This window comes from Chironomus tepperi, unplaced genomic scaffold, assembly GCF_022539635.2.
Source record: "Chironomus tepperi strain 1889 unplaced genomic scaffold, CSIRO-AGI_Ctep_v1 contig_354, whole genome shotgun sequence".
NCBI classification, from domain to species: domain Eukaryota; kingdom Metazoa; phylum Arthropoda; class Insecta; order Diptera; family Chironomidae; genus Chironomus; species Chironomus tepperi.
Window position 1 is genome coordinate 587,329 of NW_027226476.1, and position 10,138 is coordinate 597,466.

Sequence of the window (10,138 nt, forward strand, 5' to 3'; positions counted from 1 at the left end):
TAAAAATTTTTTGAATTTACAGTTCGGTTTTAGAATATCCATAAAGTTAATAATTATTTTTGGAGTTCTCTTAATAATTGTCGTGGTAGTGAAGTCATTGATTATTCTCAATAATCAAGAGGATTCAGACGCCAGAAGTTTAATTGCAAAAGACGAAGAATGTAAGTGCTATTGAATTTTATTTGAGAATTTATTTAGCATGTCAATTAATCCCAGTGTATCAAGAGTGCAACAACAACACTGGCAGATTTAGAAGACGTCAAGGACGGCGACAATATCAAGACGCAAAATCGCAACAAAAATAAACCTGATTATAATTAATTAAATCCAAATTTATGCAACAATGAATTCTATCGACGATTGCTGTACTTGAAATTATTCTTGTGAAAGTTTATTTATGCCAGCCTTTTAATAATGAAGATACGACTTCAATTGCTTGTTTTCTAGCATAGTTGTTTATTGAATAAGTGCTAGTTGCATAACAATTGAATTCAAGAGTTTATTAATAGAATATTAATAAAATCGAATGTCATGTGAAAAATTTACGATTAATTTTTGTGTAAGTAATTACTAAGTTTAATTTACCTGATTTTATGTAAGAATCTCGAATAAAAACACTTTAAAAAATTATTATTACATTTAATAGTTTTATTAACTTTCTAATTCATCCTAGTTCATTCATTTGAATCGTCAATAAAGAATCTCTTTCTGTTATAAAAAAAAATGTCACTCACTGTGACGTCTATGGGAAATTTCATTGACGAGGTTGTTAAGAATTAAAATTACAATGATTATGGTTCTGTAAAATTGTCACTCCACACCTCTCAGTTTTTTGGACTTACATTTCTAGCTTATATAAATTATATTCATTGAATTATTTCATCCATTTACGACTAACAATGTTTCGTAACTGGATCACACTTTTGAATATTTTGGTGTCAATTTTAGTCATTTGTAACACATTGTCGATTCCAAAAGATGAGATTTCACAAGAGGAAATTAGAGGCTTGATTGCAAATGATGAAAACGGTAATAAACTTAATTATCTAAAAGAAATCTTTCTTAAATGAATATAAAACTTTAGAAAAGGATCGTGAATGCTTTAATATTACTATTAACATAATAAATGGAACCGCAAGAGCAAGAGCAAGGAGATTTCGTGCTAGAAGAAGATATGGAGGATTTGGCTTGTTCGGATAAACTCATAAAGATGTATGATTATGACAGTATATAAAACAACCTTTAGACAACCTTAATCATCACATTTAAAAAAATTATAGTACATTTAAGAAATAAATTACCAATAACCGAGAACGACTCTTCCATTCGGTTCTATAAACTTATTTTCAGTAAAAAACTTATTGATTGTATCACGTAGACGATTAAATGATGCACTCGTTTCTTCATCGACAGCAGAATGAACGGCAGGAATATATTTGTCTCTAATCAGCATCATCAATTTAACAAATTGTCTACCGTAAACTTGATGTAACATAAATCCGCTAATTTCGAGCAACTTTCCAACAATATGAAAATAGTTTGAATCTGGATTAGTGTTTAGTACATTTGAAAAATACATCCAGGCATGCTTAATGTCAAATGGAGAAATTTCGCTTTCGCCTTTTCGAGGAAATGAGATCCAAAGAGCACCAAGAAGAGATGCAAATTTTGTTGTCCGTCCTTCATAATAAACGTGTTCTTCACAAACACCATTCGTAAGACGAAATCCCCAACTAGATAAAAATTCCTCGTTGCTCTGTGTATTTAATTTCGGTGGCTTAAATGGCATCAAAAATGGACATTCCTTGTAAAGCATGGCCTTGAAAATTTCACCAAAATCAGGAAATTTCTGCCACAATGCGATCGTTAGAGCTGCGGTATAAAATACAATACTCGGTTCCTTATCACAACGATCCTGTGAAATAACATAATAAATTAATATAAAAAAATTGAAAGATATAAAACTAATTTAAATTACAATTAACTTTTCAGCAATTCTTAATCTACACCAATCAGGAGCTTCATTGTGATCTGTAATAGCTATACTTCCTTTCGGTGTGTTAACTCGTTGACCAGATAACAAATTAAATAACTTTTGATAACCGTCAACTAAAGTCGTTTTGTTCTTTTCATTTAATAAATTTATAGAATTATTAATGGCAACTTTTAATGCAAAACGAATTTGCTGCAATTCAGGTGTTTCATCTAATTTCTTTGTTTGCTCCTTTTTAATGTTTAGTAACTGTTTATAATGATTGTAAATCTTGAAGGTTTCTGATTGTATTGGACTGGGTTCTAAAGGCACTTGATTGTTTTGATCTTGACTCCTTGGCTGGACAGCTGCAATTTGAATTGGTACAATAGCGTCAACTTTTTGCGCTTGTGCTAGTGCTTGCTGTTCAGCTGCTAATTTTTCCTCAGATTCTTTTTGAGCCTTCCTAACTTGCGAAGCTGCTTCAAATTCTCTAATTTCTTTTTGAAGATTCTGGCAAAGAGCGTCTAATTTTATGCAAGAAGACTTTGCTGAATCCAACGAATTTTTTTGTGAATCTTTAAAATTTTTGATGTCTTTGAGTTGTTTCTTAAAGACATCTAATGATGGAGCCATTTCAGGATTGCATGACTGAATAATTTTCAAAAATGCAGCTTCTTGTTTGGTAAATACGTCATCAAACTTTCTGATTTGTTCTTTTAATTTCTTTTCTTTTTCTTCCTGGATCTTTTTTGTATTATCAGCTAAAGCTTTTCTTTGTTCTTGATAAACTAACTCCTTCTGCCTCTCTTTTTCCAACTCAATTTGTAACCTTTTCTCGAATTCCTTCATCTTATTTTCATGTCGTTTTTCAGCTTCTAGTCTCATCATTTCTATATTTTTCTTTATTTTCTCGTAATTATGAATTTCTTCATCTCTCTTTTCCTCAAGTTTCTTCCGCACTTCTGTCTCAATTTTCTTTCCAATGCTTTTCTCAAGAATTTTCTGTTGAATGCACTGGAGGTCACCTAAATCCATTCTACTAATTTTGTCAATGACTTGTTGATGTTCAATATTTGTCTCGTTTAGTTTTGGTTTTTCACACTGTTCATCATTAGTTAATTCCTTTGTTACATTGATTTCATATGTACTTTTTGGACCTATTGAGCATTTTCCAATATCCAGCATCGATATTTCTGCTGCACGATACAATATTGGCAAATTTTCATTTGGCGCCTTTAAATTAAAATATTAACATAAGATAAAATGACAAATTGTACAAATTCATGCTTATTTACCACATTTTCATCTTGAGCGCTTTCTAAGTTCATTTTTAGTGTAATTAATAACTATTTTAAGGTTTTTGTTTTAAAAAAAATTATTTCAATGAAATATTGTTTATTTTTAAAAATTTTAACGAAGCCTTCTCAACTGAACGAAACAAAATTTCAAATTTAAAAAATACGTTATTTTATTTTATTATTACAATACATATTTTAATTTGATTTACAAACTTAACGCATTAGCTACAGACCGGGTGATAACAGGAGCTATACCAAATTCCTCTAAATATTCGATGTTTTTGCTTAATTCACGTTTATTGCAATTTGATAGCATGTTGATGATGGTTTCACGATCAGAATCTTTTGCAAAAGCGATGCAAATTGAAGCCATATGTGGACGTTCTAATCTTATAAATTTATCAGCAAGGTTTGTCATATTTAAGAATGTTGATATTGGACATTTTTGTAATAAAATTAAAGCTTTTGTGAGCTTTTGATCTTCCTCAAAGTTTTGAATTTTTGTTGCAAGAACTAAAGGATGTTGAATAACGTATTCCCAAGCCAGCTTCAAATTGCTCAAATGTAAGAACTTTGTTTTCGCTGAGAGAATTTCTACCAAAATTGTCAAATGTTTAATCTATTGAAAATAAAATTAATAATGAATGATTATGGATATTAAGTAGGAATTAATTGATAGCTTACCATCTTGTGAGAGACCATTTGTTTTAAAATTCCGTTCCATATTTGAGGAATATGAACTTCAAATCCTAAGCAAATTAGAACCATTACTTCAAGTCCTTTTGGATTATTATTATGGGCAGTCCAAATCTTTTTCAACAATTCAATTTTATCAAAGCTTTCAAACTTTTCAGGTTTAATGCTATATCCAAGAATTTTGAGAATATGACAGACACGAATCAAGAGATATTTCTTAGTGTTTACTAACTCCATATAATTAGTACTGTTTTCATCGATTAATTTTGCAAAACATTCGTACAGTTGAAGTTGATTTTCAGCGTGAGCCTTCACTGTGCTCATTTCGCATGCCAAAAAGTCTAAAGCTGTAGCATTATTCCAGCTGCCAAGAATATAATAAGCACGAATAACATTTTCATCACTAACGATAGTTTCTTCATGATTAGATGGTCCACCCATAAAATCCTCATACACTGTTTCATTTCCATCACAATCTTCAGATTGAGAGACTTCAGCAAATGCTAACCAACTTCCAATCAATTCCACTTGAATTGTCATCAAGTCAAGATTATAAAGATTTGCTAACTCTTGGCATAACTTGTTGATTTCTTTCTTTTGACATTGCAAAATTGAATCATGATGATATAAGGCATGAATCAATAATCGCGGATTTTCAATCAATTGCAGCATTCTATCTTCAGCAAGACCAAAGGCGTACAATAAATGTTGAGTTTTTAATAATGGATATTTTCGCTTAGCCTTTTCAACCAGATCACAATATTTTGTATTGCGTAATAATGCATCTTCATACATTGTTGCAAATTTCCAGCATTCATGAGCAGCTTCCATTTGATCGAAGCCATTTGGTGTGTTTGTTACAATAAAGTACAAAATTGCAAGTGCTTTTCCTTTGTTCTCTAAATATGCAACCATTCGCTTGACAGTCTGCAAAAATGCATTGTTTTTAGGCTTCAAATTCCATTGAGCTCCAACTGTTGCTTCTGCTTGATTTCTCATATCTTGAACTGAATTTTTTGCAGCACTTAAAGCACACTTTTCAATTCTATCATTTGGATCAATTTTATCATCCGCTTTGAAGAGTGCTGTATGGAGTTGGATCAATGGGAAATAAATTTCAAAATTTTCCACATTTAAATCTTTCGAGATTATATTTTCAGGAATTCCTTCTATAATCATTTTGAATGGAAGTCTCCATGAAGAGATTGCAGGTAAAACTGAGCTTTCTAAAGCATAATTCTTTATCCAATACTCATGTTCCTCACCATCAATTGATCGACGTTTGAAAGTCAATTTATGTTTTAATAAAAGCAGAATGTTTCGGTACAATTTGTAATGCATTGATAATTCCTTTGCATTTTCAATCATATCGAGAATTGCCAACGAAAGCTCATAGAAATAATAATTGACTTCCTTAAAATATTGTTCAAGCTCAGTTCCAAATGTGTTGAATTCAGTAATTTCTTGTACGTAGGGCATGCAATGTTTTTTGATTGCTTCAATGCTTGTTTTAACAACAACTTCATCCTTGCCAAAAACATCAGTTTTTATTTCAAACTCTAAAACCTGTTGCTGTAAAACAATCTTAACTTGCTTCATCAAAGCTTTTTGATAATTCCATCCAAAATCTTTTGATAATTTTTGAAGCAAATCTACTGATAGCTGACGATTTTCCAAATCTTTTAAGAATTCACTAATTCCAATATGATCAAGATTTACGCTTGTTCTTAATGTTGGATATGATTTACAAATTTCGGAGTAATAATACAATTTCAATCGACTTTCACGATCAACTATAAAATCATCATTCTTTTTATACTTGTTGTACATTTCCGAGAATGTTGAAAAAGCGATGCGCTGAGAATTATTCTTTAATGATCCTTTCAAATATTCAAGACAATCTTTCTTGTTATTTTCTGATCTGAATATGATAAATGCATTGAAATATTCAGGTTCTTTTTGACTTAGTATGAATTTAAGCATCTTCTTGTTGACCTATGTGATTGAACAAATTAATTATTAGACAGTTAAAAATTTTATTTATTTTGTGAATATTTACCGTCGTAATAAAATGCTGAGGAATAATCATAGCTTTCAAAGCTTGCTGATGTGATATAATCATTTGCATTATAACAAATGCTTCCATGCATAATTTTACTTTCAATAAATTTTCCAATGAACTGAAGAACTCGTCCTTAATTCTGTGAATTGGTTTTTAGGTAATCAAGAGGATCTATAATTATGAATTTAATTACAACATACCTTTGTGCTTGACTATTTTGATCTATATTATACATTCGAAATAGAGTATAAGGTGCCGAATCTGAATTCATAGTAAGTGTAACAATTTTAATTGCAGAGCAAACACATTCAACTACTGAAGATAAAGTGTCGTCGATTCGTTTTGGCTGAGGAAAATATACAATGATTAGAATTTGACTAAACTGAATTGAAAATAATTTTACCTGCTCGACAATGATCTGCTCTTCAAAATTATCAAAAATTGAAAGAGATTCACGTTTGTTTCCATTTTGTTGTGCATGCCCGTTCATTTTCTTTGATGAGAAAACTCTGCTATCAATTATTCGCTCATTTTGCGTAATATCAATAATATTGCGTGGATAAAAATTTCGAATAAGACTAATCCATCTCATTAGCTCCAGAATACCAGTATGACAAATCAAATCATATTCAACAAGACATTTCAACATTAATTCATAAGCAAGTGGAAACGCTAATGGATCGTAAACCTGTTTTAATTGAAAATCGTTATTTTCCAAGGAAATTATCTGCTGTGAAATCATGAGTGCTGCAAATTCAAATGCATTTTTGATGTCATCATTCTTGAAATTTTCTTCAGATTGACAAAGCCAATCGATAACTTTACATGTTATGTAAACATTGTTTAATTCTTGACAAATCATGAAAAGTAACTTGATTCGACTTTCCTTAAATATGCTTTCTAATAAATTCACTTGACTCCACAATTTATCAATCGACATTCTATCAATAACACTTTCTACGACTTTTATGATGCTAGACTTCATTAATAAGAACTTTTTATCAGCTTTATATAAATCCTTTATGCTGACATGAATATTGAATTCCTTGTTAAGTTGATACATGTATTTGATTGTGTTGATTTTGTCAATTTGATAATTGTAATCAAATTCATCGATGTTTTCCTTCAATTTTTGTAACAAGACTTTTGAAGCTTCTACATAATTCATAATATCACTTCCTTCTATAAAATCATCATCTTGTAATAGCTCAATGAAAATGTTTATAGTTTTTTGAAACATTCCAATGCTTTTCTCTTCATTTTGAATACTGTCCACAAATTCTGCAAAATCATCCAATCTTCCAGTTTCCACAAGACGTTGCATCAAGAAGAAGTAAGCATCATATGCTATATCAAGTGATGACTTGACAAGTGTTTTAATATCATCAACCATGTCTTGATTATTGATTTTTAAAATTCGTTGTGTTAATTTAATTCGATCTTGTTGTAAATCGAAGTAATCGACAGGCCATCCATATTTAATTTTAATTATTTTAATTGCCTGATTTTTGTGCTCAATTGAAATCAAGTTGGCTAAAGGATGATTACTTGTTGTTCCGAGTTTTGCAAGTGGGAGAACAGCATCAGACCAAGGCACAGGAGACACTTTTAAGATTAACAAAGCACAGTTTAACCGATTTTCTTCATTATTAAGCAACTCAATTGCAAGAACAGCTCTTTCTTGCCAATATCCAAGATTCTTATTTTGAGCCAAAAAATTAATGTATTTAACAATTGTTTCTTCAGGTATCAACCCATGTTCCATAAATATTGGATACAGAAACTCATTTACCAGTTTTTGAAAGTTATTAATTTGAATTCTTTGAAGTAATTTAAATGCAGTTTCTTCTGGTGAATTACGGCTGTAATCATCAAATGACATTGTAAGGTGGTAGTTTTTCTTTAAAACAACCATTTCTTCAAGAATAAAAATCACTTTAAGTATTTTCTCAACATTATAGTGATATGATCTTCTTATATCGACGAAAAGAAACTCGATTTCTTGAAAAATTATCTTGATATTGTTGATAAATTCGAGTCCAATTTCTGGCCAAGCAGGAGAAAACTGCAATGAACGAGCTCTTTCAATACACCAGTCAACGATTCTTGTTGTTTGGTGAGGATATATTTGAAGAAAACATGGTAAAAAATGCTTCAAAAATTGAATTAATTGAAACGGCTCAATTGTTGATCGTATTCCTTCGAGCCATTTATAAAACTTTTCAAAATTTAAATTTGGAATGATTGATGTTGCATGTCGTGACCATATTAAACATGATAATAAGACATCATTTTTGAAATAATCCATCGCTACACGCTGCATGTCTTTTTGATGAAGAAATTTACGCCATTGTAAATTGGTATCAAATGGATCAACTAAACGTAATGTCTCTAATCTCAATAAGAGCTCATTAATCTCATTAATTTCATCAAAATACTTGTTTGTGTCAATATTCTGCTGCAAATACTCGAGAAATTTTGCTAAACAGGATCTATCAGGAATGTCATTGCTTAATCGAAGTGATACGAGAAAATCTTTATCTTCAATCTTTTCCATTTGTTTCATCAGAATTTCAAACTTTGCTTCAATTTTCTCTGGTGATTTTAATAATGACATGTCTAATAACGTTTTTCTTACTTGTGCTTCATGAAGAGGAGCTAACTTTAAATCATAGTTTTTGGCATATTCTTCAGCTTCATCAAAATGTCCTCTCAAAATAAGTTTCTTAAATCGTTGTTCAGGATCTGCTTCCGTTATGCTTTTCAATTCGATATTCTGAAGAAATTTATTTTCGTTTTTGTAGCCTTCAATGAAATACATATTTATAGACGATTTTGGTTGGGAAACAAGCCATGAAACCTTTGGCAATAATAATTCACTTTTGACATTTAATGATGGATAATCCACAACTTTCATTTCTCGTTCTTCGCCATAAGAATTTGATAATGTCAAAAGTTCAATATATTGATCATTTGACTCCAAAACTCTCATATCATCAATAATCGATGTTGTATCAACGCCTTTTAACGAATTCAGCTCCCGCAAAATTCTAGTATATGGACAGATTTCAATCAATGAACCGTTTTCAGTTAATCCAATAATGTAACTTTCCAAATTCACAATTTTTTTGACTGATCCTAAATGCTTAATGAAGTTGACACGAAATGATTGATCTCCTTCGATGATTGTTATATATTGATCACAGCAGATGATAAATATGTCATTAAAAATATCCTGAACAACGCAAAATGAGTTTATCGAAGAAGTAAAGCGATGGTTGCAGATACGTTCTACATTATTTGACTTTATCAGGCTTTCATTGAAGCAGGTTGTTTCATCAAAATTACTTATTTCCAACAATTGTTCTCCTTCAATTCCTTTGATTTTGTATATCTTGCCATTATTGCAGAGGATATAAAATTCTTCACCAACAAGTTGAATGTCAATAAAAGATTTAATCGAATCAATGTCTTCTTTTTGAATTGTCCTGTGAAAATAACGTGATTAATAATATTATAAAACCAAAAAAAAAAAAAACTTACGAATTGAAAATTTGAAATCCTTTGACGTGAATTCCGTGAATATTACCATCACTCAAACAGCATACAATGTAAGATCCGCATTGAGAAAATGTAAAACAGTTGATTTCGGCGCCAAAGCAAAGAAATTTACAATCCATTGCTGCTTCATCTTCAATTATAATTAAACTTTTATCAACAGCTATGATTATACTTTTATTCTGGATTGCCGAAATTACAGTTGGATCCTTATCACTCTGAAATAAATGAATAAACATAAAATGAAATAATTTTTGCAAAATAAAATCATCAGACATACCTTATTTTCGTTTGATATCTTAAATAATCCATTAGTAAAGAATGAATTTCCAAGAGTTTCATCTTCATTAGATGATGCATCAAACTTATTCCACATTATTTGTATAAAATACTATCTAGTTCCTTGAAAAATAAATAATTAAAATATTTTTTCAGTTTCAACAAGATTTTATTCCGTTAATGTTTTGAATACAAATCTTTCGTTAAGAACCGTTGAAGACAACTTTTAAATAATTTCATAACGGATTTTTTTTTTATTTTTTTTAAATC

General features: G+C 30.2%; 2 protein-coding genes across 3 annotated transcripts; both read right to left on the reverse strand.

Annotated features, from left to right (window-relative positions):
• Positions 1 to 627: 627 nt before the first annotated feature.
• On the reverse strand, positions 628 to 3,385 carry Gle1 (nucleoporin GLE1). Of its 2 annotated transcripts, none has more exons than XM_070645266.1 (3): positions 3,271 to 3,385; positions 1,979 to 3,208; positions 628 to 1,915 (listed from the first exon to the last, which is right to left on the reverse strand). In XM_070645266.1, exons 1-3 carry the CDS (start codon positions 3,301 to 3,303, stop codon positions 1,298 to 1,300), a joined length of 1,881 nt encoding a protein of 626 aa, XP_070501367.1. In that variant the 5' UTR covers positions 3,304 to 3,385; the 3' UTR covers positions 628 to 1,297. The 2 variants fall into 2 exon arrangements, with proteins under 2 accessions (XP_070501367.1, XP_070501368.1); XM_070645267.1 differs by having other exon boundaries at positions 3,274 to 3,364.
• A 33-nt stretch (positions 3,386 to 3,418) lies between these two features.
• On the reverse strand, positions 3,419 to 10,011 carry rod (rough deal). Its single transcript, XM_070645623.1, has 7 exons — positions 9,870 to 10,011; positions 9,575 to 9,807; positions 6,435 to 9,519; positions 6,232 to 6,377; positions 6,029 to 6,170; positions 3,958 to 5,964; positions 3,419 to 3,892 (listed from the first exon to the last, which is right to left on the reverse strand). Exons 1-7 carry the CDS (start codon positions 9,963 to 9,965, stop codon positions 3,479 to 3,481), a joined length of 6,123 nt encoding a protein of 2,040 aa, XP_070501724.1. The 5' UTR covers positions 9,966 to 10,011; the 3' UTR covers positions 3,419 to 3,478.
• Positions 10,012 to 10,138: the final 127 nt, after the last annotated feature.

Bases quoted from the DNA above. Each gene is read 5' to 3' on its own strand.
- Gle1 (XM_070645266.1), bottom strand. From the start codon at position 3,303: ATGAACTTAGAAAGCGCTCAAGATGAAAATGTG. The intron at 3,209-3,270 runs GTAAATAAGCAT...TTTAATTTAAAG, and splicing joins GCGCTCAAGATGAAAATGTG to GCGCCAAATGAAAATTTGCC. The intron at 1,916-1,978 runs GTAATTTAAATT...GTTATTTCACAG, and splicing joins GAATTGCTGAAAAGTTAATT to GATCGTTGTGATAAGGAACC.
- rod (XM_070645623.1), bottom strand. From the start codon at position 9,965: ATGTGGAATAAGTTTGATGCATCATCTAATGAAGATGAAACTCTTGGA. The intron at 9,808-9,869 runs GTATGTCTGATG...CATTTATTTCAG, and splicing joins AGATATCAAACGAAAATAAG to AGTGATAAGGATCCAACTGT. The intron at 6,378-6,434 runs GTAAAATTATTT...TATTTTCCTCAG, and splicing joins AGCAGATCATTGTCGAGCAG to CCAAAACGAATCGACGACAC.